Source organism: Mauremys mutica, chromosome 22, assembly GCF_020497125.1.
Source record: "Mauremys mutica isolate MM-2020 ecotype Southern chromosome 22, ASM2049712v1, whole genome shotgun sequence".
In the NCBI taxonomy this organism is placed as follows: domain Eukaryota; kingdom Metazoa; phylum Chordata; order Testudines; family Geoemydidae; genus Mauremys; species Mauremys mutica.
This window is the reverse complement of record NC_059093.1, coordinates 6,862,380-6,889,712: the sequence shown is the minus strand read 5'-3', so window position 1 is coordinate 6,889,712 and position 27,333 is coordinate 6,862,380. Positions and strand designations below refer to the sequence as shown.

At 58.6% G+C, this 27,333-nt stretch overlaps 1 protein-coding gene across 2 annotated transcripts; it reads right to left on the bottom strand.

The window, feature by feature from the left end:
* Positions 1 to 27,333, bottom strand: ABCG4 (ATP binding cassette subfamily G member 4). 2 transcript variants are annotated; one of them, XM_044997246.1, is made up of 15 exons: positions 25,336 to 27,333; positions 22,896 to 23,121; positions 12,783 to 12,900; positions 12,416 to 12,548; positions 11,485 to 11,535; positions 10,661 to 10,806; positions 9,949 to 10,072; positions 9,546 to 9,660; positions 8,517 to 8,656; positions 7,683 to 7,781; positions 7,123 to 7,291; positions 6,259 to 6,359; positions 5,761 to 5,919; positions 5,320 to 5,438; positions 4 to 4,694 (listed from the first exon to the last, which is right to left on the bottom strand). In XM_044997246.1, exons 2-15 carry the CDS (start codon positions 23,110 to 23,112, stop codon positions 4,469 to 4,471), a joined length of 1,917 nt encoding a protein of 638 aa, XP_044853181.1. In that variant the 5' UTR covers positions 23,113 to 23,121; positions 25,336 to 27,333; the 3' UTR covers positions 4 to 4,468. The 2 variants fall into 2 exon arrangements, with proteins under 2 accessions (XP_044853180.1, XP_044853181.1); XM_044997245.1 differs by lacking the exon at positions 25,336 to 27,333 and having other exon boundaries at positions 1 to 4,694; positions 22,896 to 24,142.

Genomic DNA, 27,333 nt, shown 5'->3' with positions numbered 1-27,333 from the left:
CCACTCGGGACAACGGCCATCATGGGCACGGGAAAGGGGGCACCCCAGCCAGCCATTCTTCCCCCCCACCCCGCAAGCCAGGGGGTCTGTCCCGCTCCACGTCTGTAAGACTTGGGACGGCATCTGACCCCCTGGCAAATGAAGCCAGCTAGAGCAGGCTGAGTGAGGCACAGTGCCCAGGAGGGCGGCTGGGACGGGAGGCTGACGGCCTGTACGAATCTAGGAAAAGTGCTGGCTGGACACCTCCAGAGCTCTGGAGGTAGCTACAGAACAGGGGCAGCCTAGGCGACAGCCCTGCCCCGGCCAGCACACCCCTGCTTTCATCAGTCCCCTGAGGGTCAGCCCATGACCCCGTCAGTGGGGCTGGTTTGCTGTTGTCTCCCCTTCCGTATTCCCCCTGGGGTCACGGATTATCTAGTTACCAGGGAATTGGGGCTTAGGAGTCTTGCCTTGCCCCAAAGCTCACTCAGCAAGTCTGGCTGGCTCCATCCGGGGACCCCTTGTGCTCTGAATTCAGGAGTCAGTAAGCAATGCTTGTCCCCCCCTCCAGCCAGTGGGTCAGAGGTTAGCGAGCCCAGGCAGACACAATCCGAACCTCGGCAGCCAGGGTCCCACACCGAGGCTCACAAGCCATAACCGACCTTCAGAACCACCAGACACTCCAAGCAGGTCCTGTCCCCAAGCTGTGCTCCTGCGGCATGGCCCGGCCCTGCTCCCAGACAAGATGTAGGAGGGACACAGCTTCTGGAGACAGGTGGGGAGGGAAGAACCGTACCAACCAGTGGATCCCACATCCAGTTTTCTATTGCTTTGATCCCGCTAAGATCCAGGTCCAGTTCAGTCCGGGGACCCGATTTGTTCCTGTGTGGGGGGAGGGAGGGTAGAGGCTCCAGCCTGGGAGAACTGGGACTCAAAATCCCCCAGAGGGTTGGAGATCCATGGTGAGCAGCTCCTTATTCCTGCATGGCCCCCGGTGTCCACCTGCCCCCGCCAGAGGCAGCGCAATGAGAAACTCAAGTCCAGTCCATCCAGCAAGGGAGACCCAATAAACACCAAGCAAACGGCCCTGGTTCTTCAGGGAGGAGCAGCAGCTCGGGACGCTACTGAGCAAAGATGATGCTGGAGAGGGGTTTAGACCACTGGAGGACGTCTTGAGGGTAGGTGGCACGGGTTCTGTCCTTGGGACAGTGCAGGCAGCATGTTGCTACATCAGGCATTGGCCTGGCAGGGCTCCCAGCACCTCTGCCCCTCCATACTTGCTTCCTGCAGGGCTGAGCGGGAGGAGAAGCTACTGGAAAACAGAGCAGGACCCTACACTGGGTTCAGACCCCGTCACAGGGGTCTCCCTACACCAAGAGGGGGATAGACAGACCCGGGGGTTATGTTAGGAATGCAGCGTATGTTCATGGCTGGGCCACGCACAGCTTTGGTACGAATACAGTTAACCAGTGCAGCCCCCAGCGCCGACACAGTTTGATGGGATAGCTTAGATCCCAGCCTTAAGGGACAGCAAGGGAGGAAAGAGAGATGAGGGAAGAGAAGGGAAAAGTGTCACAGTTTCTAACTATCGGCCAAGCCGAAAGAGGAGGAGAGGAGCAAGTGGAGATGGAGGGGTCCTTATTAGCCCCCAGGCTGCTGGAATCACATTGACTGGGTAATCTCACTGGCTCTCACCCTCCAACACCTGGGTCCCCTGCCCTCTACATACTGCCCCTTAACAGGATCAGGGCTCTAGGCAGTATGCTCAGCCCCACAGCACTAATCCCCTCCCTCCCCATCTCCTCCATGAGAACTGAAACGCAGGAGTGGCAGTGGCTTGTTTAATCCCCAAACCATTAACAGAGCAGATGTGGAGCTTAACTGAGCTCCTCCTTCCCTGCCCTACAAACACCTGAGTTCAGGGCTCTGGAGCCTCCATTTCTAGAGCACCGTTCCCCTGGGATGGTCCTAAAGCACTCTACAAACTACACACCTGCAGCCCTCTCTGGGGTGGAACACGGCAGCTCTTTGACACAGCACAGCAACACTGCACAGCAGCTCAGGGCAAGAAACAAAGGAGGATCCTGTCTCTGATTGCAACTGCTAAGGACTTAAGGGAAGGGAAACCTGAGCTGGAATTTGGCCAGGACTCCAAGGCTAACGCCCTGATTGACAAACAAGCCTCAAGACTGCAGTTTGTAGGGCCTGAACTTCAAAGCTCATCTGAAGGACACCTCTTTGACTACAAGCACCACCTCATGGCACCGTGGGCTCAGTATGGGACGAACAGCTCCTACGGACCCTCCAACACCACTCCCACCCAAATACTGACCAGGCCTGACTCTGATTAGCATGCAAGACCTGACCTGCTCCCAGCAGAGCAAGGTGCTTTGATTGCAGGCATTGCGCAGCACAGGAAAACGCTCTGCTTTGGACACTGGCTTGTCAGCTACTGCAGAAGAAACGTGGCATATTGAGCTCAAGCCTTGGCATGTCAAAGATGGGAGGAATCGCTTTCAAATAGCTCCGCTCTGTGCCTCCCAGTTCTTCCCAAATCTCAGCTGAAATCATCTTCTCTTCTCCCCTCCCCCTGAAATTCCCTCTGCTACAAGTTACTTGCCCGTTATAGCTACGGATCATGTTTTAAATACCTAGAGCTTCATAGAGCTGCCACTTCAGGTGTACACCAAAATAAATTAGCTCAAACAAGGGGAGACCCTCAGCTGACGTGACTCAGCATCGCTCCACTGCAGTCACTGGAGCTATGCCGGTTTACACCAGCTAAATGTCTCCCTGCAAAATGCTCTGTACACAACGTGCTACACACGGTAAACACTGTTTCGGGCTGAACACAAACACACTGGGGATGTTTAATTCTGTGCCTGTTTTCTGCTACTGATTAGGGAGCTCAGGGAGATTTTGAAATGTGTTTGTCTACAGCTATTCAGGGCTTCAGCTGCAAGGCCAAACTGTTAAAGCGGCATTGTCCCATTCTCAGCCACAAATGAAAATGGCCTTCCCTGCATTGTAACAAGACTGGGGGTGATCAAACACAAAGGAGCGGTCCTTTACTTTTCACCTTTCAGGCCACTCAGGGCCACATCCTGCTAACCTCAAAGGGGCTGGTTCGTTAATGCCCGGCACGTTGTGTCGTCATTTCACACTTGGGCAAAGCAAGGGTAAAACACACCTCTGCTCTGATTCGGCAGGATTTGTGTGCAGGTGTAAGTGACGGTGCAAGGTGCAGGTGAACCGGGAGAATCAGACCCACGTGATCTGCAGCATTGGGCCCCTAGGGACTGATTCTGATTTCACATTGGATCAGCAACTCCACTGAGGTCAATCCCTGGGCCAGATTCTTCTCTCAACCCAACCTAACTCCACTGGCTTCAAGCAGCTGCTTCCCATTCGCACCAGCGTAAGAGAATGGAGAAGCCGCCCCTTACCTTTCCACCATTTACTCAGCTCCCAAGGAAAGGGGGCCATTTAGGGAACTGGGGTAAAAATCTGTCTGGGGGTTGGTCCTGCTGTGAGCAGGGGGTTGGACTAGATGACCTCCTGAGGTCCCTTCCAACCCTGAGATTCTATGATTCTATGAAACTGGTTCCTTTCAACTCATGGCTACCCCGGTCTGCGTCATCATTCCCTGGGTCTCATGCAGTAGTCCAACAAGGCAGAGCCCTGGCGGCAATCCCAGCAGGGCTGGGAACTCTCCCACCTCCCGAAAAAACATTAAAAAAAAATGTCAGTGAAATGTTTCTACTAATATTACATCCTGCCAAATCCTAAATCCAGAGGCCTGATCTACCTGCATCCTTCCAGAGCTGCAGTACTTGTTCCTGCACTAAGTGCAGCTGAGTTGTCGTTTTGTTTTGTTTTTTCCTTAAGAAAAAGGGAAGTTTACAAAAAAGACAGGGGCTATGGCATTGGCTGTTGCTATGGCTAAGGTAAACACGAAAGCCTTCTGTCACATAGCTTATTGTTGTCTTCTGATTTCTTCTGAATATGGATGCACATGCTACTGGACATCGACTCGCAGGCAAGTTAAAAAACTGCACTACACACTGCGCTACAAAACTGTGCTTTGCGGGAGGTAAACAGGGTTCAACCCCCTCCCCCAAACGGCAAAGCCTTGGCAGGCTGCTCTCTCTTTCTCTGGCTTGGAAGACAATTGCCTCCATCGGTGTCCTGAGGTGGTGGTTTGGGGCACAGGGTGGAGGAAGGAATCCAAGATCCATCTGATGACGTGGCTCCAGGGGAGAGAATGAGGCATTCCAGGGCGGTACAAAACATTTGCGATGAAGAGTGTGGAAAGGTTAAAACAGTTCCGAGATGTCCCAAAAAACCTTCTCGACTGAGCCAGGACTGGCCGCCACCTCCCCGATGCCTCCCCTGTGGTCCCACATCCACAGAGACCGAGAGTCCCTTTGGGAATGTCCATGCTGTGGCAGATCAGGTCTGGGAAAGGCATCGGGCCCCAATGGCCCCCTTATCTCTCAGACTTCACCTTGTACCTGAGGACCAGGTAGGCCAGGAGCCGCAAAACGAGGAAGAAGATGCCCAGGATGATGAAGTCCAGGTAGAGTTTGGCCTCTTCCACGTCCAGCTCCTGGAGGATCCTGCTGGGATTCTGGAAGGGGCAGGGAGTCTCCCGGCACTCCAGGTCCTCACGCTCCATGGCGTAGATGGTGAGGATGACGCCCTCGAAGCCATACCTGCGCCAGAGCATAAGCAACATCAGTGCCAGCTGCACCTTGGATTTGCACACACACTGAGTGGCTGCGGCTCACCTGGCACAGGACTGGGTGAGCCTCTGGACTGCTCTGCAGCAGGGAGCCAGCCACGGGTGATACCGATTCTGCTGCACCTGCCAAGAGTGGCATCAGCATCATGGCACGCCAGGGAGCTGGCCGGGAGAGGCCACCAAGGATCTGGACAGGAGTGGTGCTGGTAGCACTTGGGGGTATCAGGCTGGTCAGCTGCAGAACTGGCACCACTGTGTGGCCAGGGACCAGACAGATACACATAAAATCATCTCCCCTAAGACTGTCTGTCTCCATCCTCAAAGAAGCTACAGGCCCTTGCAACCCATCTGCAGCCACAAGGGGGCATCATCCCTCCATGGTCCTTGCCTCTCCTGAATCCTACCACCCCTCAGCCAGAGCATCCGTGGAGCAGGGTGCCATGGCTTGAGAGGGTGTCCCCGGTAGCTGTATGTCCCCTCAAGCCCTAGGGCCAGGCCTGAATCCCCTGCAAAGCCTTCCCAGAGATGCAGGGCAGTCGAAATCCACGCGCGAGTATTGCAGCAGCAGTGGGAACAGGGCACTGGCGAGCCCCCACCTGACGTAGGAGACATACGAGGTCCACTGTAGGTATGTGGGGATGGTCTTGAAGCTGACGAAGAAGCCTGAGAAGAGCAGGACGGGGATAGCAGTGACCGGTCCCACGAACGTGGCCACCTGCAAGGCAGAGGCAGGCCGGAGTCAGGCATGGCAATGGGGTTGGGGGATCACAGCACGTGACCAGTGTCACGCGAACCCATGCCCACCACACACTCTCTGGTGTGCACGCACAGAGCCACGCACATGCACACTCATGCTTTCAGTGCCACGCCCTTGCACAGCAGACACCCCCTCGCACACCTGCAGTCCACACACTCTGGCACATCACCGGCTCGCTCGATTACTGACCCTGACAAAGCAGACGGGTGCAAACTCTGCCAGAGGCTCTCCCCCCCGCACGTAGCCCAGGATCCCCACCAAAACCTGAGCCCCCTCTGACCTGCAAGGAAGTGGAGGCTGCTCCGATCAGAAGCCCCAGGGACTGTGCCACCAGGGCGGTGGAGGTGGCGAGGGCGGAGAAGAGGAGGAAGCGTGTGGCCTCCGGGGGTTGGCCTGTCATCCAGTACACGATGCTGCAGTAGGCTATGGGGCAGATCACCTGCAGGGGGAGGAAGGGAGATGGTTCAGCAGGACCCACCTCCACCAAGGTTCTATGATGTGCCCTGCACCGATGGGGTCTCTGCACCCCTGCTCTGTGGCCCCAAGCATCACAGTGGTCCAAGTTATACTATGAGCTCCAAGGGCAGGGATCTGGGACCTCCGGAGCTCTATGAACCCCCCCTCTGCATCTCTCCAAGGGGGTCAGGGCCCAGACTGTGCAACCAGCGGCAGGAACCCGGGAGAAGCCAGCCCTGGATTTCCCTGTAGGCAGAGCAGCCCAGGGGGGTAACCTAGGAGAGTCTATTTCATCCCCCCTCCCCCCATGCTGCATCCTCACCTGGAAGGGCACGTCGGCCATGGTCTTGGCCAGGTAATAGGCCTTTAGGCTGTACCAGTAGTTCAGGTGCTCTCTCAGGAACACAGACATCTCCAGAGGGACTGCAGGGACAGAGGGACCCAGCAGATTAGCAGCAAGCAGTGCCCTGTGCCGGCCCCATTCTAGGGCCCGCCGGCTCCTCGCTCGAATAGAAGCTGAGGGGGGATTGATAGATGCTAATCCTTGAAGCCCAGTAGTGCTGCCAAGCAGCTCCCCAGGACTCCTGGGAGGTGGCTGAGCCCAGCTGGAGCTGCGTGGCTGTGGCTGGTTCTGACCCACGAAGGACCCGCCCTCTCCCTCAGGCCCCAGCACCTCCAGGAGCAAGGGACACCGGGATCTACTCTCAAGAACCCAACTGGGCCCGGAACCACCTACCCTCCACCCGCTGCCCATCGCTCCCAACCTCAGCCTCTCCCAGGCCTGGCTGGAGTTGCCCAGGGATAAACCCAGCTGGACCCCATGGAGGAGCTCAGCTGCCAGAGCTAGGGGATCCCCTGTGGTCCAGGGGCCTGACACCCCGACCTGCACATCACAGGGCACTGGGCTAACCTCTTAACCTGCCTGGGGGTTTTCCACTGACACCCCAAAGGAGCCTCTGTGCCCCATCAGCTCCTGGCCACCCCACCCTGCTGGCTGGCTCGTGGCTGGCCCTGCCTGCCCTGCAGCGACCCCAGCTCGGCCCCAGGCCTGGGCAGAGGGAGTTACTGGCTGGGGAGTTTCAGTGCAGCACAGAAAGCTCCCAGCCGCCAGACTGGCCTGCCCCACCCTCACTCCCAGGAGCTGCCGGGACAGACGTCAGTGCTCTAAGGGAGATGAGTGCCGTACATGTGAGGACCGTGGGCATCAGGGCGGCGAACATGAGGAAGAGCATGGAGAAGAAGAGGAAGCCGGTGTTGTTGAAGACCTTGCCGGCGTCGTTGCCGATGTGCAGGTAGAGCAGCCCGATGAGCACCCCAATGCAGATGTGGGACATGAATCGCAGGTGGGTCAGGACCTGCAGGGGCGAGATGGGCTCAGCACTCAGAGAGGGGCAGAGCCATGGCCTACCACCAGCCCTGGGCGCGCCGGGACGCTCGCTGAGCGATCACCCCCGACAGCAAGGGCAGCGATGGGCACCCTCCACCCGCTGGCTCCAGCAGTAAGGGGGCTCCCACGATCAGCCTCTCCCTTCCCTTCTCCAGCCGCCAGACCTTAAATCTCTGCTCCCTCCACCCCATCCCCTCTGCATGTGCCTTAGTCCTGCCTCCAACCTTCCCACCCTCTGCCCCCGGTCCCCTCCCCGCCCTCCACCTCCCAACCCTGGACCCTGCTCCCCATAGCACCTGTCCCCTCTGCTCTCTGCCCCCTCCCCTGCCCTGGCCCGTCCCCCAGCGCCTCTCCCTTACCGTGTCTCTCATGATGGAAAGAAACGTCCTCTTGAAGAGGATGCAGAACTGGGTCATGGTGCTGGTGGCAAACGTGTGGCTCTCAATATGATCCACGTCCTGGAGGGGGGTGGGGGGACCATGACGAGGACATGGAGAGTCAGGGACCCAGGGGCTCCCAGCCCGGACATGCAGACACCCCCCCCCCAGGGGCATCTGCTGGGAGTGCGGGCACCAGCCCCACCCACAGGAGCCTTGTTACCCCCAGTACCTCAGAGACAATGGGCCCAGGCCAGGCCAGCACCTGCCATGCCCCTCGCCCCAGACACCGTCCCACTCCCTGCAGCACCCTGGGCCAGGGCGGGGCTGCTGTACACACACTGGGGAATGGCACTAGGGGGGCAACAGGGCAGGCACAGCACAGGGGCTCCATGGTGCTCTGGTGTGTGGGGAGCCCCCCGGAGAATAAGGGGCACTGCCTGGGAGGGAGGGGGGCTGTAGTGCCATAGGCCTGTGCTCTATCAGTGCCCAGATAACACAGCAATGGGCACCCCAAACTCCACAGGTGGAGAGACGGACATCACTCCCTCGGGGTAGGGGAACAAGGCAGGGGCTGCTCCCAATTCTCATCCGCTCTGTACCCACCCCCTCCGGAGCCACCCAGGGTCTGGGACAGCGTGAGGAGGGCAAGGATGCTGCTGTCCCAGGGATATTCCCTAGATACACCAGGACCGTTCCCCATAGCTGACCCACAGCCCAGCCCCACCTGGAGGGACAGAGCCCACGCCTCAGGGTTCTGGGCATCGGGGGCAAAGATGCCCCGGGGTCTGCCTGCCTCGGGGCTGCTGCACTGACCGTCACGCAGGGGACTGGGCAGGAGGAGTCCGTCTTCTCCGGGCTGCTCTTCTTCTCGGCCATGGTGCACAGCCCGTTCTGGACGGCCCGGAACAGCAACGGGTTGAGGTCTCCATACTCGCCTGAGGCCACTTCGATAACTGGGGGGGGGGGAACCCAAACAGCAAGCGCTGAGACCCCCTCGGACCTGGCCACCCTGCCCTGCCCTTTGCAGCCACGGCTGACAATCAGGGGCGGCTGGGCACCCCTGCCCGCTCTGCCCTGGCCCTGGCGCATTGGGGGTGGGGGTGTACTAACCTCCATCTCAGGGCTGAGTGGGAGTTAGGCTTGTCTGCTCCTGGAAACGTCCCCCAGATGGGACGGGGAGCTATGACAGAGGCAGCAGGATCAGGAAAAGGCAGGCGACTGCAGGGGAGCCGCCACCTCCCCATGGCCAGGTGCTATGGCTGGAGTAGCCAGGCAGAGCCCTTTGACCCACGCCAGGTGGGGTGGGGGACAGTCCTCTAGGCATAACCCCCCCTAGACCTTGGGCAGGTGTGGGGAGGGAGACCCCACTCCCGAGTGCCTGGAGCCACTCTGCATGGAGAATGGTCAGTGCATGGCTCTCCCAGACCCCCTTCCCTCGAAGGCTCTTGTAGGACCTTGCAATGTTCATTCGCCCTGCGAGGGGTCTAGAGGGGACTCATCCCTGAGGAAATGCAGCCACCTCTTGGGTGGAAGGCGGCAACTGTTTAGCATTAACACAGCACAAGTGCTTAGGGCAGGAAGTGAAGGAGTATCTCACATCCGGTGAAAGGCCCTGGGGAGGACGGAACCACAACAGCTGGGCTGTGTCCAGGAGAGCAGCACGAACTTCTCCAACTCCCAGAAAAACTCACCAGGAGTCACGTGCTGAATCACTAACCCCTCTGCCTTCCCGCTCCTGGGAGCTCTCCCATGCCGGCCTGGCCCGGCTCAGGTAGCGAGAGGCAGGGCTGGCTGCAGACCAAGGAAAAGGCATGGGAAGCCTGGCTTTGCACGGGCACTTACTGAAGTCAGCCGGGTTGTGATAGGTGGGGCAATGCAGGCCCAGCCCTTTCAGGTAGGGGATGAGGTTGGGCACCACTCCTTTGAAGATGCACTGGCCCTGGCTCAGGATGTACAGCTGGAAGAGAAAACAAAGCTGCCTGAGCAGGAAATGGCAGCAAGTCCCCCACTAAACACCACGGGCCAGACCCCGAGACCTCTCACTCCTAGGGCTCATACAAGCCAGGGAGCGCCCTGCCCCGCAGGAAAGGGGGAGACGGTGGGGTCTCACCAGCCAAGAGATGCTGCCCAAGGGTACTGGGACTCTGCCCCACAGCTGGAGAGACCCCTTTGCCCCCTGGAGGCAGAGCTCTCCTTAGCAGGCGATGCTCCCCAAAGCACAGGGGCGGGCAGGGGACTCACCCACCTTGTCGAACATTTCAAAGAGCTTGGCGCTGGGCTGGTGAATGGTGCAGATGATAGTGCGGCCTCCCTGGGCCAAGGACCTCATCAGAGAGACGACTTGGAAGCAGGAGGCGCTGTCCAGGCCACTGCAGACAGGAAAAGGGGGGAGAGAGAAAGGAATGGGGTTTGGGGGGGGAGGAGCGAGAAAAGGGGGATGCAGGTGTGAGGGGGATAGAAGAGGTGGGAAAGAGAGAGGGAGGGGGGGAAGGATGAACGCAGAGAGGAAGAGGAGTGGAGCCAGAAAGAGGTGGGATAGGAATGGGGATGGGGAGAGAATGAACATCCCAGATACAGGGACACCTCGGGCAGCCCTGAGCCAACTCTGGAGGGGCCCAGCTGTGACCCTGAGCCATTAGCAGGGGTTACAGGGCAGGGCTCCCCGGCTGCTCATACAAAGAGCAGGGCTCCCCACTCCCCCAGCGTGGCTACACAGCATCCCTCACAGCTCCCCCCTCCAACTGGTGTGGGGAGAGCCCCTCATCCTGGTCAACTCACATTCATCCCTGGCTGACACACCCCGCCCAAATTCTCAGCTGCAGCAAAGAGACGTGACCCCACTGCTCATGCTTGGCTCCCCCCGTGCAGTTCCAGGGGCCGGCAACAGCTGCAGGCTCCAGGGGACGGGGAGCCCCGTGCTGGCCTGGAGCGGTGCGGGAAGGAGGCCCCGTGCTCACCTGGTTGGCTCATCGAAGAACATGACGGGGGGGTTGTTGACCAGCTCCAGGGCGATGGCGAGGCGCTTGCGCTGCCCCCCGGACAGCGACATGGTGCGGGTGTAGGAGCACTCCAGCAGCCCCAGCGCCGTCAGGATCTCCTGCACCTGGGCCCCGCACAGAGCAGAGAGAGTCACTCCCCGACTGGGCCCCGGGTCGCTGTGCCAGCCTCGCTGCCCCCACCGCAGCCTTGCCTGGAGGGATGTGCGGCCTCCCTGGGGCCAGGGTGTGAAAGGCGCTCGTGGCCCCCAACACTCTTCCTACCCCCGTGCCCCCCAGCCCCATGCCCAGCCCATGTCCCCACCTCCCCCAGCCCCCACCGTGCCCAGCCCATGTCCCCACCTCCCCCAGCCCCCACCGTGCCCAGGCCAAGTCCCCAGTTCCCCCTGCCCCCACTGTGCCCACACCTCCCCCAGCCCCCACCGTGCCCAGGCCAAGTCCCCAGTTCCCCCTGCCCCCACTGTGCCCACACCTCCCCCTGCCCCCACAGTGCCCAGCCCAAGTCCCCAGTTCCTCCTGCCCCCCCCGGTGCCCCTACCAACCCCTGCCCCAAATGCCCAGTCTGTGTCCCCACCTTCCCCAGCCCTCCCAGGGGCCCCGCCTCTGTGCTGGTGCACTGAGCCATTAAGAAGGCTGAAGCAGTGGAGGGGAGGGTGTGCCCTGGGAGCCCCTTTACCCTGTGGGCAGAGGGACAGGATGGGCCCTTCTGGGCATGGCAGTGCTGCCCAGAGAGTGCTGCCCTCCCTTGAAACCCTTCAGCTACCGAGCAGGGACCCCCAACTCACCAGCTCCTTCTTCACCTCCTGCTTCTCATTCAGCTTCAGGTTAGCAGAGACCTGCGGGGCAGGGAACAGACACAGGGGCCAGTCAGTGCCTGAGGCCAGCCACACGGGGCCTGCCCAACGCCCAGACAGAACGACCAGGGGTCTCCTGGCCTCCACCCAGGATGCCATGGTAGACCAGGCACTCTGCCCTCAGCTCTGCTCAGCAGAATCCAGGGGATGGGATAGCAGGGGGCTGTGGGTCGGGATTGAGGGGTACTGGCAGAGCTGTGGGCACAGGGGAGCCCAGGGCTGGGATAGCAGGGGGCTGTGGGTTGGGATTGAGGGTTATTTGCAGAGGCGTGTGCATGGGGGACTCCGGGGGGTGCTGTGGGCTGGGATTGAGGGGTATTTGCAGAGGCGTGTGCATGGGGGAGCGCAGGGCTGGGATAACAGGGCGGACTACAGAACAGGGCTGCAGAGGCATGTGAGAGGAGCCCGCAGCTGCCTGCAGAGTCTGGCTCAGCTCACCCAGCTTTCACGAGCACCAAACTCCCCCAGTAACAGCAGCTGAAGACCCCGGCTGGTCTATAAAACACAAGCCAATGTGGGTTCTACATGCTCACTATATTCTGTTCTTATCCCCGTATAGACCAGAGTCCATAGCCATACAATGGGGCTCACTGCACCCAGGCTGGTGGGATCACTCCGAGGAGGAAGGTGGCCTCGTGCCATCACATCTCCGTGTGGCCATGGGCTCAGTGGCAAGCCCACAGTGGGTTAATCCGGGTCAGGTCTTATGCCAACTGCACTCAGCTCTGGGATCTCAGGGCCAAAACACAGCTCCAAGCAAGCAATCCCTCGCTGCTATGCCACCCTTTCAGAGCAGCCCTCGAGCCCTGCTGCCTCCCCGCCCTGCCCGGGCCATGCCACCCTGCACCTCCCACTCACTCACCATCATGGCCTCCAGCACGGTCAGGTGCGGCAGCAGCATGTCGTCCTGCATAATGTAGCAAGACATCTTGCGGAAGGTGCGCAGGTCCCGCGGCCGGCCGTTCACCAGGATCTGGCCCTTCATCCCCGTCTCCCTGTGGGTGACAGGCCGAGACACAGAGCGCGGCGCTGGTGAGGCGAAGTGAGTGTGGATCTCCACCTCCCACAGGGATACCCCACCCCCAGGAGCCTCCATCACAGTGCACTGCGTTCCGATCCCTACCGGGCTGGCCGGAGAGAGGGGAACACCGGGCTCTCGGTCCCATGCACAGGGGTAAATCATTCAGCAGGGAACCTTTCGCCCTCACCCCGCCAGGGAGCTGCCTCACCTGTAACCAGCCAGGATGTTCATGAGCGTGGATTTCCCAGCGCCTGAGGGGCCCATTATCCCGATGAGCTCACGCCGGCAGAATTTCCCGGACAGGCATTTCAGGAGGGTCTTGTACCCTGGAAGAGGGGAAGGAAGCAGGGTGATTCCCTGTGGGGAGCCTAGAGAACTGTCCAGTGGCACGGGAGGGCTGGGGAGCCAGTGGCCATGATGCGAAGGGCCAGCCCCACATCTGTAACTCCTCTAGGGTGGAGGTGCGTACGCCATCCCCCACTACAGTAAAACAACCCCAGCCCGTGGCCCTTCTCTGGCACTTTCCAAAGGGGAAGTAGTGGATTCTCCGTCTCTTGTTGGCCTCACATCCAGACTGGAGGCTCTCTGGGAGACCCGCTTTAGTCAAATACAAGTTACCGGGCTCAGTTTGGGGGTAACTGGGTGAAATATTGTGGCCAGTGTTAGACAGGAGATCAGATGAGATGCTCTAATGGTCCCTTCTGGCCTTAAGCTCTCTCAGTCAAAAGCCCTTTACAATTGCACGGCAGGATCATTCTCCCCATGTTGCAGATGGGGAAACTGAGGTACAGAATGGGGTCATACACACAACGGGGCAGGGAGAGAATCAGGAAGAGAGCTCAGGAGTCCTGACTCCCAGCCTGTCCACCCATCCACTGACACCACGGGGGGCCATCCCCCAACCTCTCCCGCCCCCCGAGCCCCGGTGCCACATTACAAGCCTGCAGACGCTGTAACATCTACCATTGTTTTGCAAGCAGGCAGGCAGTTCTGGTGCAGCAACCATTAGGAACAGATCTCGTTAGTGCACATGGCATGGACACAGCTCACTGCAGAGCTGGCAGAGCTCCCTCCTAACTGGTGACCTGGAGGTGAAAGCTCCTGCACTACCTGGGATGCCCAGGCCGCCGTGCCAGATCAGGCAATCTCCTGCCAGCTCCTGGGAAATCCTTATTGAACTAAGTTTAAATAATTTAGGAGTTCATTGTATTACAAATGCCTATGTGGGCGTGTTACCGTGGGATTGCATGGGACTTCTTTAAGGGGGAGGCAAGACTAATGTAAACCCTGGGAAGCGTTATGAGCGTCAAAGGACTCTTTTCAAACAACGTGTCAGACCTTTCAGTTGAGTGGGTTTCCTAGGAAATATTGGGAGGAGGGGAATGCAAATTGCCCACCTCTGGACCCATCCCTTTGAAGGAAAACCCCATTGTCTGTTACAGAAGGAGAAAGTCAGAGGCTCAAACAGGATAAAAGAGTGACTCTCAGATTCATGGGGAATTTGTACTGAGCTAACAGCTGTTATGAACTTGTGACCACAGAAAACCCTCCTGGTGGGGTCTGAAGGATGTTTTCACCAGCTAGAGCCCTTGTGGGAGTTGGGATGATCTCTGGCAAGCTTCTTAGCATGCTTGTAGGTTCTTAATACATTTTCTCTGTAATGCTGTTACCTTAAGAACAAATGTGCTTGCTTACAAAGAGCTGCGGTCAGAAGGTCAGGCTAGATCATCTAGTCTCCCTCCTGGCGTTCAACTCCTTGACTCTGAATCTAGCTGTATAATGACATAATTGTGAGCCACTATGCAGTTCAAAGCCTTTGACAACAAAGCAAAGCAGAGCCTGCTTAGATTGTCTGACTTTGCTGGGAATTCACAGCACAAGCAGGTAACTGTGCAGCCTAGAAATACCCTCGTCAGGAGGGAGAGAGATGCAGGTCTCCACCCAAGAGCCAGAAGCGTAAGAGTGGGTGCCCTTGCTGGGCCCCAGAGAGGGAATACAGGTGCGGTTGCCATGAATGGTGAAACCCCATCCCAATTCATTGCACTGACTTTGCAGACAGATGCTCCCCCGTGATTTTCCTGCCCCCGATGGGGAAGGCCCAGCCTCCTGGGGGCCCTGGATCTGCCTGGGGCTATGGACCTTAGCAGCAGGGCAAGCCGGAACGTGATAAGGGTCACTACAGAAGGCAGGATGCCACATGCTGGGGCAGCCTCAAAGCCAGGGCAGGGGAGATGGAATCTCCCAAGAGACGGAGCTGGGTGGAGGTTCGCTCCGCAGGGGAGCGGGCCTGGGTCAGGGCGCCTGTTTCTGCACGCAGGGTCCCTCCCCCACCTTAGCTAACAGGCGTCTGTCTGCCAAAGGCCCAGGCTACTCTGCCCCAGGCTCCGTCCAGCTTGGCTCCAGCAGCAGAGCCCTGTCGATTTCAGTTGTCAATTCCAGGAAGCTAAGGTCAGCAGCCGGCTCCCTCCACCCCCTTCCCTCCAGCATCCTGTGGAGTCTGTCCGATTTGCAGCCGATAAGTTGCATGCCCGGGGCCTCTGCCACCATCCAGAAACGAGAAAGCAAAGGACGCGTGACAGGACTAGTCAAGGGGTGGGGCAGAGCGCACAGGAATAGGCACGTATAGGTCATACTGGAATGAAGCGCGGCGCCTAATGGGACAGATTATACTAGGACAGAGCATGGCATGGGGATGGACAGAGAGAGGATCATACTGGGATGGTGGAAATCAAACAAACTGGGATAGGAAACCCAAATGTGGAATCCCAGGGGACCCCACTTTTCTCCCCCCAACCTCTCAAGATCTGCCCCTCATTCTCTGGCACCATGAACAGGCCGGGTGTGTTAGAAACCCTGGGCTGGGCTCCGCTCTGTTTCTCTGCTCACTGCAAACCTGCAGCGACTGCACTGGCTCCAGTGACGAGGGGGCCACCGCTGCACACTGGCCTTGGGGAAACCAAGAGCAAAGCCTGCTCTGCACAACGACGACACCTTCAAGTCCTGAGTCTACCAGCCCGATGCCGCATGGCGCTGAGCCCTCTGGCCCATCCCCTCCAGCAGGCATCCGGCGCCTCGCAGGGCTGGGGCTCAAGATAAAGACAAGCAAGCACCAGCTGAGAAACTAGAGGGGAGTTTAGGGGCAGCTCTGGGAGGGTGGAGAGCAAGTCGGGGGGCGGGGGGCTTGCAGGACAGGAAGCAGGAGATTGTTCTGCATGTAAGGAGCAATGTGTGCAAAGGGGGAGAGCCCACCATGGGCTAACGGACTCTTCTCCCGTTGCCTCCAAGCAATAACCACCTCATTGCCCGCCCCGGCCAGTAACGAGGACTAACAAGTGGTCCTACTGCGGTGCACTGACCGGGCAGGCTCTGCCCAGGAGGGGCTTTCTGGGAAGCAGCCCCCAGCAATACCAGTGCCCAGTCTGCAGGCTTGCGCCAGCCAGATCGATGGCCCGCCGACCTACTTTGCCTTCCTACTGTGACACCTGGCAGCAGCCGCTAATCAGCCCCAGAATTACCAGGGACTTGAAGGGGCTGATTAGCATTTTGCAGCGCTGGGAACAAGATATCTCGGGGGCGCGTGACAGGCACTGCCTTGTGTCTCTCAGGAGCCGTCACCTTCCAAAGCCAATTTCGGGGCTTCTCCGGTGGAGGCGGCAAGGAACTGCAGCGGGAGGGGCCCAGGGGCCGAGGAACGGAGTCAAACGTTGGGGGTGGACCTGGATAACTCCCCGACCTATAGCCACAGGCTCAAACAAGGGCAATCAAACCCCCATGCATCAGGGCAACAAGCGATCGGTATAGCGGAAGGTTAGGGCCTTTCTCTCCAACTTCAGCTATTGAGAGCAGCACCCACCTACCATGGTCAAGGGCAGATCGGAGAGAGAGAGAATAGACAGAACGAGTGCAAGAGCATAGAGGAGAGAGAGGGATGAGATTAGATTAGGAGGATGCCAGGTTTCTATCCCTCTAATCTAATAACCTAGACTGTATCTGTCTGCTGCCCACCGGCTGTCACTTGTCAGCTCTTGGGGCAGGGCCAGTCTTTTCGTCACGGCTGGACAGTGCAGCGGGGCCCTGCGCCCCAATTAAGGCCTATAGGAGCTACCCCAACACAAATAAACAACAAGGGTTTGAAGGTCTTGCAGGACACGCCGTCTGTTCTCCTATAGATGGGGTGTAGATGCCCCCTGTGTAGTGTTTTCTCACACAGACGCCACGGTCAAAATAAGGAACCAACTTCCCACTAGTCCCTCCGAATGAGGCTCCGGCCCCCAGCAATCACAGCCTTAGGGACACAGGCATTGTGGGGGTGGCTCATGGCTCTCTGCACCTTGGCAGCGCCAGACCTGGCAAGAACCAAGCTGCCATTAGCTGTGCACACCACACATCCCTCCTTCCAGCAATCTTGGTAGCTTCGGCAACCCCCTGTGGTTCTGAAGGGGTTAACCCCTAGTATCTGCATCCACAGCGCTGGGGTCACTCTCCTGGAAATGCCCAGCTGTGCTGTCCCTCCCAACTTCTCACCATGCAATGCAGCAGGGCAAAGGAAAAGCTGGGCTTCAGCCCAGAGCGTCATGGGAGCTATATGCAGATCAGCCTGGCTAGGCTCCTAGGTACCAAACTCTAGGGTTTATGGAACAATACTTCCCTCTGCTGGAAGGAATCAGAACTGCTCATGGTGTGTCCTGGACCCAATACAGCTAGCAGCTAATGGGGATTCTCCTCTTGCTCCATGAAGGATGGGTCTGTGTTCTATCCCTGCTGCTGCTGTAAAGCCCGAGCGGCCCTGGATGAGGTGCTGGGGAAGCAGCATTTCCATCACCCCTGGGAAGATGTGTATCTTGTTTCAGGGCCCAGGGACTGCTCTCCTTATCTGGGTCAGTGTTAACATGCACATTTCCTCTCCTCCGGTGGGGACGTGCACCCCAGAACCTTTCCTGCTGCCATCCAGGAGCACTGTAGGAAATGAACGGCACAGTCGGCTCCGGAGCAGGGAAGCAGCTGGCACAAGGAGGGGGCTGGTGGGGCCAGCAAGCAATCTGGGGGCAGCTTTATGGCCCTGCAGCGGTTGCCTGGCCCCTGGCAAGGGCTCCTAAGCACGATGGTAACACAGCGTATAATCCTCCTCCTCCTCATGGCCCCGTCAGTGGCTTTGCTGCAGGTTTCCTGAGTCCCGGCCAGGCTCGTGCGAGATGCTGAAGATGGGGATGTGGGGGCATGTGACCAACTACCCCAAGCCGGGCGCAGCAGCACGGCAAACCCAGGTGCTGAGCTGCACCCCCCCCCCCCAGCCCTACCCTGCTGGAGGCTCTGCGTGGCACACAAACCAGCCTCCACAGGGCTGCAGCTTGCAGCACGGTTACTCGAGTTCATTGACAGCCAGTAACCCCCGACAGCAGCTGAGCCCTCAGCCCACCCCCGCGTGCGGCTGGGGAAAGACAGCGGGCGCTGCAGGGGCTTTGCAGTTTGCCTGTCAGCTCCGGCATGTGAAGATGGGGATTGTGCTGGGGCCTGCTCCCCAGCTGCCTTTCCTGCGGGTTTGCTCCCCTCCCAGCCCTCTGGCGTCTCACTGAGCCCCGCGGGGCTGTGCTCGCTAATGGGGTCAATCCCAAACTAGCCCCCTTCCTTCGCCCACTAGAGCCCTCTCTGCCTCATCAGCTGCCCCCCAGGACCAGACCCCTCTCAGTCCCTGCCCCAGCCCCCTCCCCCAGACATCTGAGGCAGGAGGGGAGATCTGAAGGCTTGTGGGGAGGGGACAGAGGCTGATGTAAGGTGGTAGAGGGTGAGGGAGACCACCTCCGAGAGGAAGCTTCACCAGGACCCCCAGCTGGACTCCCAACAGCCCATGTGCTTGAAATCCCCTTGAGCAGGGGATGAGGCTCCGTCCCCGTCACCCCTGAATCTCACACTGAGTTTGGCGAAGAGCTTTCTCAGCTCTACATGGGAACCCGAAGCCTCCACCTTAGCAGGCAGGGGTCAGGACTCCCGGGTTCTATATCCAGCTCTGCCACTGGTCTGCTGGGTGACTTTGGGCAAGTCTCCGTGCCTCAATTTCCCCAGCTGTAGAAGGGGAAATAACGATGCTTGGTAAACACACACATGCAGAAGCCATGTGGGCACCTGTCCACAGCCATGGCTGTTTGTATGACTGTAGTGCCAGGAGCTCCGGACATGGAGCAGGACTCCATTGTGCTAGGCGCTGTACGAACACAGAATAAAGACAGTCCCAGCCCCAAGAGTAATTCAATGGGAAAAGGATCCTGAGCAGCCCTTTTTGAAAGGGACTTTTGAAAGTATTTACCATGACTGGGATACACCCTGGAGCCCCTCCGTCCGGAGAGAGCCTCATTGACTCCAGCAGAGTTTTGCCTGAATAAAGAGCTAGGAACTGAGCCTGCCACCCATTGGAGCCAGAGGGACTACTTGCCTGAGTAAAGGTTGCTCATGGGAGCAAGGATCAGGCCCTGAGAAAGGCCTCAGAACATTGCCTGCTATTCCCCCACCTCTGGGTGACGGGGAGAACTCCCAGGTGATGCCAGGCCTTCCTGTCCCGGCAGGGAGGAGGGGGCTCTGGGGGAGTCAATGCAAACAGCAGGCAAGGGGCTGATCCCAGAGATACCCAGCCTGGCCTGGGGAGATGCAGAGTGACCTCATCGTTGTGTGTGGGACATTTAGGTTGACATCACCATTACGGGATATGCAGGGTGATAGCATCAGTATAGCAGGGGGTTAGGGTGACGTCCCGTTGCTAATAGGTGGATGACTATGCTCAGGCCATTGTTTCTGGCAGGGCTGGATGAATTCATTCCACCTAATTCTGAACCTGCCAGAAGGCGCTGGGCGTGGATGTTTGACTCAGTCCATATGGGTCAAGAATAGATTCTGCTTAGGAGACACAGTAGGAAAAGGGAACAGACAGGAGACGGGGCAAAGTCCTGATGCAATGGAACGGTTTATAGACTGTGCTTACAGCCCCCATGCGTGCCAGTGCCAGCGACTCTGGAGGAGAGATGGGGCTCTGTCCATAATGCGGGGCACAGGCTGCGTTAGTCAAGGAGAATGTATGGGGCACAGTGCAGTGAGAGCCACAAGACCTGGGTCTTAGTCCTGGCTCTGCCATTGACTCACTGGGTGGCCTAAGGCAAGTCACTTGCCTTCATTGTGCCTCAGTTTCTCCAACTGTAAAAGGGGGAATAATGATACTTGGTAAATAGACACACGCAGAAGCCATGTGGACACATGCCCACAGCCATGGGCAAACTTTGGATCTGAAAGGCCAAATTCTAGAACTTCCTAGAGGCCACGGGTGGGAGGGTCTGTCTTGGGGAGATGAAGGACTCCCCAGTTTCTCTGCACAGGCTGGAATGTGGATCATTTACAGCTGAGGATCCAGGCACCCTGATTTTTTGCCCAGATGGGTGCATTACTAGCTGTAAGAGCTGCACAAAACCCCAGCCTGCTAAGACTAGCCAGGCTGCTTCTAGTCTGGCCGGGGGATGCTCCCTTTGTCTCACCCGGTAGAGGTGATATCGATGAGCCCCACCAGAGTAGCAGTTCAAGTCTCCCTTCAGATGGAAGTGTTGCACCCACCCCAAATCCAGCCTTTGATGGGGGACCCCGCCCCGATCTCTGCCCTACCAAGCCCTGGTCCTTCCCTAGCTGCAGTCAACATCCTATAAAACTTGGGACCCGCTAGTAACGTCACCCCCAAAGTACATCCTATCACCCCTGGCACCCGTGCAGCTGCACTAAGGCATTCCACCCAGCCCTGCTCTTTCGGCAGCTGCTGTGACGTTCAGCTATCTCCTACCGCTACCAAACCCTGGGCTCTAAAAGTGCCTTTCTTCACCCCTCCAGGATCAGCTTCTCTTCTGCCTCCTGGGGCCATTTGATTGGCATCCCATTAATGAGAGGAGCTAATTAAAGGAGACTACCACCTACCGGCTGCCATCAGCCTCCCCCGGCTCTCTGGGGGCCCCCCGAGTTACACACATGAAACAGGGATGCCACCAACGCATAGTTTGATAGGAGCCATCCTCAAAGGGCCTGAGGAGTGGGACAGCGGTGGGAGCAGGAAACTAACCCCTCCCACACACCGACTCCCCTCTCAGCCTGCTCATGCTCTGATCTGACACATCAATCAGGGGCTTTCAAGTGCCATTTAACCCACCCAGCAGGATGACATGTCTGTAGCAGCTTCCTTCAGAACCGGTCTCTTGGAGGGGATCTGAAGCCCTGAGTGCTCTGTTGTCCCTGAGATTCTGGCCATGTTGGGTCATTACACAGGAGACGTCCAGTGTGGGCAATTCCATTCTGCATCCCTAAATCCTGCCCAGCGGTTTCACTGGATTCTCCTTCACTCCTCTCCTCAACTGCTGTGTGGTGTTACTGGGTGCTTTTTAACAGCTGCTGCATCCCGCCTCAGAGGTGGCTGCATTTCAGTGGTGGGTAAATAACCCCTGCAAAGTGCTTTGGGACCGAGGCTGAAAGTCACCGTATCAGAAAGAGGCTGGAGCCCAGACCCTGGAGGCAAACTCCTCCCAACAGCCGGATTCCATGGCTTGAGCCCACCCTTCTGCCACGGGCAGGGAAGGTAGGTACCGGGGAAGAGGTTACTGCAGTTTAGACAGCCACAGGAAGTGACGACTTCCTCCCCTTCAAGCTCCTGTCTGGTGGTTTGCACTACACTCTGTCAAACTACAGCCCCACATGGATGCTCAAAATAGCAGCAGGGGGAAGGGCCTGTCACTCCACTCCCCACAGATGGGCTGGGATGGCGCAGAGAAAGACTTCTTGTTGTTATTCATTTTTTGTATTGGCCCAGTCCCGGCCCAGGACCCCACTGTGAGGGGCATTGTACAAACAGAACAGAAAGACGGTGGGGGAATCTCCACAGTCCCAGGGGTTTAGCAGAGACTTCCACAAGAGCCATGTGACTGGAACCCCACACGACCCTTTGGAAACATGCCCCCAGGGGTTGATTTAAACATAGATTTTGATATCACAGCTGGAGAGTCAAATTCAGCAACATTCACCGGCTGTGCATGGATCCTACCGCGCAAGGGCTGGAAGTGTGACGCCTGGCTTTGGCATCCTCACCTTGCTGCGCCCACTGCTTGTAATTTACCTGTATCTCCCCCTTCTCCTGGCCACAAGCACATCCTAGAACTGAAACACGCCAGCACAGCCAGCCTCAGCAGCCTTGGAAGAGACTCCACACCCTCTCCCCCAGGCGGTGCCAGAGATGTTGATTTCCAGCACCAAGAACCACCAAAGTAGAAAATCATCACTGGTGGGAGCAGGGAACTGATGCTTTCAACACCCCCCCCCCGCCCCAGAACATGGCAACACCACAGGATTACAAACTCAGCCATCCCTGATGGGCCCTTGCTCCCCTCCTCACCGCCTCCAGCTGGGGGGCGAACGTGTCAGTTGGAGCACTGAAGGGTGGTTCCATCTTGACTTCTGGCCATCTTGGGTGATGGGTGCTAGGATCGGCAACCAGCTCCCATCCCCTCTCCTGTTCCTATTCCAACCCCTCCTCCCTACCTCGCTAGCCCCAGCTCATCAGATCCCCAATGGCTGCAGAATGCAGGGAGCACCCTGACCCCACACACCTCCCCTGGTGGTTGCCCACCCGCTGTAGGAGCCAACTCAAAATCACCGCTCTTATTTTAAACACCCTTGCATGGGCTCGCTCCCACTGCACCCCCAGGATTTGTCGTCTTCTTTTTCCTCTCCTCCCACCTCCCTCCTGTCGTCCAGTTCTGTCTCTGGTGGCTACTGGCACCTCTTCGATTTCCTTAACCAAGCACTGCACTTGCATTAAACACAGAAAAGAGTTTCCAGGGAATAAGAGACCTAAACCACCGTCTAACCAACTCAGAGCCAGAGACCTTTGCTTCTGCAGCACAGGGTTGTCCCCATGCTCAGCCACAGATGCAGCATAGAACATTAGTTGCAACAAAGCATTGGGTATTTTTTCCTCTCCCTCACATGATCTACCCAATAGGAAAACAAGCAACCCACAGGGGCCTCTCTGCTAGCTCATACACGCCACAGTTAACCCTTCAGTTACCAGATTAAAACAGTGCAAAATGCATCTCCTAACAGTCCCTTTGCCACTGCAGGTGCAAGAGCCTTTGCCTGTGCAGATCCTGCCACCTGTGTCTCCTCAAGACTCTGACTCTCGTGATTTCTTTTCAAATCTCTCCCCTCCTGGCTAGATCTCTCCATTCCCTGGCCCCAGGAATACAACTGCCATGAAAGATGTTACACTCATAGGACCATTGTGCCCTCCGCAGGGGCTGCCATGCCCTACCTCTCTTTTTCCACCAGGAGCCCTCACGGACGGAGTAGGACAGGTCAACGAACTCGATGTCCACGGCGGAACGCTTGGGCAGGTGCGAGAACCGCTGCGCCTCTGTGATGTGATTCTCCACCTTCTTCAGGAGAGGTGCATCCTGGGAGCCAGCATTGCACACAGAGTCCTCCAAGGCGATGGAGACGCAGGTCGGGTCGATCCCCTTCTCAGCCATGGCGGCGCTCTGGAGGGGGACACCACACATGTGCACCACGGAGACAGACAGCGGCCGGTTCATCGGAGCTTGTTCTATGCTGAGCAGCCAGAAACTCCTGCCCCAAGGCGCCCCGGCTGGGAAAAAGCTGGGACTGCCCTGGGGTTATTCCTACAGTGCCTCCTGCTGGGATGCAGGGGCTGGAGTTGCTGGGAGCTCCCCTGCAGCCAGGCCCCACCCTACGCCTGCTAGAACAGGGCAGCTTGGCTTGGTTTTGCCACGTGGCCTCTGCCTCCCCATTCTATTAGCATCCGTGGACCAGTGGAGATTCCCAGGGGAGCTGCTTGGTGCTGCTGAGTATTAACCCCTTGGGTGTAGGTGTGCACTGGGGTGTAGTTGTGCTTGACACGGATAATAGCCCCTTCACGCCCAGCCTGGAGGTGCCAACCCCTTCCAAGGCAGAGGAGAATTCAGGGGCTGATCCCATTGAAGCTATCCACGATGCTGCTCCCCCGAAGGGCTTTAGTTACAGTCTGGAGGGGAACCTCTCCCCTGCCCCCACACCCCAGTGCTGATGTAGCTCAGCCAGGTCCCGGGGAGTCGGGGGCAGGCAGCCACTGATCAGCTGGGATGTCAATAATTCATGGAGCTCTGGCCATGGCTGGATCTGCCGGCCGGGCCTAGGTCTCGGTCTCAGGCTGAGACAGCAGAGCAGGGAGCAGCGTGTTGCCCTGTGCCCCCGCCCATCCCTCCTGCTCCCCTCCTAGGCTTTCTCCCTCCTCCACACCAAGTGGGGAGCAGGGAGCAAGATCCACTCCCCAGTCCCCATCCTGCTGCATCCTCACTGGGCAGGGGCAGGGATAGACTAGAGGGGAAGATGGAGGGAGTCAGAGGAGGGATTCAGGGGCACCCCCTGTAAATCCAGCTAGGATACTTACTCAGGGAGACCCCCAGCTTCCAATCTGCTCCTGCCATTGGCGGGGAGCTGCTGATGTCCAAGGGGAAACCCCCCTCCTGGCTGATAAGGGGGCAGTGGGTTGGGATGACAGACAAAGCCACGGCATTGCAATGCATCGCAATTCTTGGGGCAAAAGGCTCCCCGCCCCCATCCTTCCTGGGTTAAACCAGCCCGACCCCATCCAATCATCTGCCTCAGTCCAGTAGATCCCACAGGCTCCTGGGCTGGTCTCAGCAGTCGGAGCAGCTCAGGCAGGGCGCTAGGCCAGTGCTGGGGTAGCAGACCTGCATGGGAAGAGCTGCCACAGGAGGCGCTCTTCCCTACGAGCCAATCGGCCCCCGCATGGTGCTGGGCTGCGGAGGGTGCCCAGGAGAACCTGGCACTTTTCAGATGAGCAGCAGGTGCCCTCGCCAAAGTCTAACTGGTGTCACCCGAGCAGTAACGAGTACAGGAGCCTCCTTTGCTCCCCACCCGACCCTGCAGTGCCGTGTTGTCGTGTGCCGGGCAGTAGGCGGTGGGCTCCACCCCAGAGCGGGCCGCACGGCGCCGGGGTTCCTGGTGGGGCTAGGCCAGGGAAGTGGGGGATGCTGTTAGCACTGCCCAGGCCCCTGCACCTGGCTGCAGGAGAGCCCCAAATGGGGCAGGCCTGCTGAGGGAAGGGGGGAGCTGATCCTGCAGAAGAGCAGCCCGGGGCCCTCACCCCCCTTTCCCCACGCGTGGGGCGCTAATGCCTCCTTAACCTACACTTCCCTGGGCTGCAGCCTTCAGCCATCTCCTGACTGGAGCTGCGGGCCCGCCGGGGAATCCGAGCAGCGCATCCCGGGCTGGGCCCCGATGCAGGCAGCGCCCTTGCAGGGCTGACAAAGCGCCACCCGCACCCCGCACCCGGCCCCAGCGCCCCGACATCCCCCCCCCCCCGCCCGGCCGGGTGGGGGGATTGCCGGAGCTAGAGGGTCCAAGGCAAAGTTTGGGCCAGCCGGAGCCTTCGGGGGTCACCTTGACGCCTCCCGCGGCTCCTCGCAGGGACCGAGACCCCCCCCCCCAGCACCTTTCCGACTTCACCCCCCACCCCCGGGGCGCAGATGTGCCAGGAATAGTCCTCAGCGCCCCCCCCCATCTCATTCCTACTCTGCCCCCCCGCCCCGTCCAAACTGCAGCAACATTGATCCCCACCCCACCCACCGCCCGGTGTCTCAGGGCAGGGGCCGGGGCGCGGGGCTCCTGGGGGGGCTTTGCAGGCTGACAGCCGGGGAATAAAGGGGGGGGGGGACCTTGGCAACACTCACCTTAGCGCGTTACGGGCTCGGCCCTGCTCCCGGTCCTTGCAGAGGCGACGGATCTAGCGCCCCGCGCCGCCGGCATGTGGCGGCGCGTCTCCGTGCAAACGCCCTCACCGTCGCCTTTGCAGACAAAGAGGCGAGGTCTCCTGCCGGCGGTGGCCGCGGCTCGGGGAGGGAGCGCTAGACGCCGGGGCCCGGGCTGAGCGTGCGCCCGCAGAGAGACCGGCGCAATGAAGGGGCTGCCAGGTTACTGCAGGCACCAGCCTCCCATCACATTTGCAGCTTCCCGGGGATGTGCACGTTACCCGCTGCAAGCAATCAGTCCCCGGCGGCCTGCCTTCCCCATTGCCTAGCAGGTGGGGCAGGCTGGGCTGCTTTCTCCCCCAGGCAGCCGGCTAGGAACCCGGCTGCTTCCATCCATCCCTTGGGTCCTTCCCAGCAGGGTCCCAGCTTCTGCGGAATGCCAGAACCAGGAGGCTGGGCTTTCCAGGCAGGGCTTACTGCCCTAGCCAACACATCAGCCTCTCTTAAAGGGGCAGGAACCCAAGCGCTGTCTAGTCCAGGTCCCTAAAGGTAAGGGCAGCCCAGGGCCCCTGCTGGCCCACCCTCAAACAATTCCCCCTCCGGCTCTGAATGGCATGGCTGGCCCTGCTGCAGTGGCCGTGGGCTGCGTTACTGACAGAACGCAGCAGCTAGACAGCGGGGTTTGTACCAAGGAACAGGGGCCCAGTTCTCCGGAGGCTGGAGAACATGGAGTGCTGCACCCACCGCTCTGGCATCAACTGAAATTTTCTAAAGGCCGTTCCCTATAGGGATGCGCCCCTGGGATACCCACATTGCCCGCTGGCTGCCAACAGAGGACAGCTACCAGCTTGGCTGTGAGGAGTAATTTGACCCTGGATAGGCAGCTAAGATCAGGGAACCTGACCATCACCCAAAGCCCCCCAGAGTTACTGGGTGTAATGAATGAGAGAAGTGCAACATTCAAACAGATTCTGAGGTTGATTCCTCACAAACTCCCTGCCCTATATGGATGCATGCACAGACACACACACCCTTTGGCAAATGGCTGTTTCCATTCAGGAGAGCCCAAGGGTTGGGACAGCTGTAGGAGGAGTGTGTGGGAACCCTAAAATAAACTAGGGTGAGCCCCTGGGGAATGAAATGTGTCAGCAGAGCTGTGCAGGGAGAGGTGCAGGGATTCTGCAGATTGGTGCACCAGCAAGGTGGTGGGGGCATGTCCTAGGACAGGAATACATGGGGTCTGCAGGTCGGGAATATGTATCAGCAGAGCTGTGGGGAAGTGAGGGGGATAGGGGAGCTGAGGGATGGGGGCTGCAGGTCAGGACTGAGGTGCCTCAGCCAGGTTGTGGTGGGGTATCTCGGAATAGAGGAATCTCACTCTCAATTCAGGCCCCCATCAATGTGGTATCAGAGCCCTGGAGTTCCTCATCACAGCTCACGCAGCCCGGGCACCTCTCTGCCTGGCTCCTGCCATCGCTATTAGTCACACATATCACCCACAACATTTCTTAAAGCATGGAAGACATATGGAAATGAGCGACACTAATGAGGATATTAATTAGAAATCCATCTGCTGAGCCGTGGAGCGCTTTCCTGCTGCCACAGCCAGTCACGGGGAGGGTGGGAGACAGCTGGAGACTGTGACTATGTGCCCATGGGTTGAACCAAACTCAGACTGGGAATCAGTCAAACTGGGAGTCAGGCACAAGCCATGTGTAATGGCAGGGGAGCCAGCTGCTGCCAGGGGCAGTAGTGAGGGATGGTTAAAGGAGTACAGAGGTGTCCAGGCCTAGAAAGGCCAGGGAGCTGTGAATACCCCGGGCAGGGGACACTGAGGGGACTTGTTTATACACAGAACCAGGCTCAGCGTGGTGAATTCTTGGTTCATTTAAGACACCAAAATAATCAAGTTATCTTGTGGGTTTACACAAGCGCCAGAAGGGAGTTAAGTGCCTCAAATCCCATTGAAAGTCAGTGGGA

Coding starts and splice junctions, on each gene's coding strand:
- ABCG4 (XM_044997245.1), bottom strand. CDS start 23,175: ATGAACCGGCCGCTGTCTGTCTCCGTGGTGCACATGTGTGGTGTCCCC. Junction 12,549..12,782: donor AACATCCTGGCTGGTTACAG/GTGAGGCAGCTC, acceptor TGTCACCCACAG/GGAGACGGGGATGAAGGGCC. Junction 7,782..8,516: donor GCCCAGTCCCCTGCGTGACG/GTCAGTGCAGCA, acceptor ACCCCCCTCCAG/GACGTGGATCATATTGAGAG.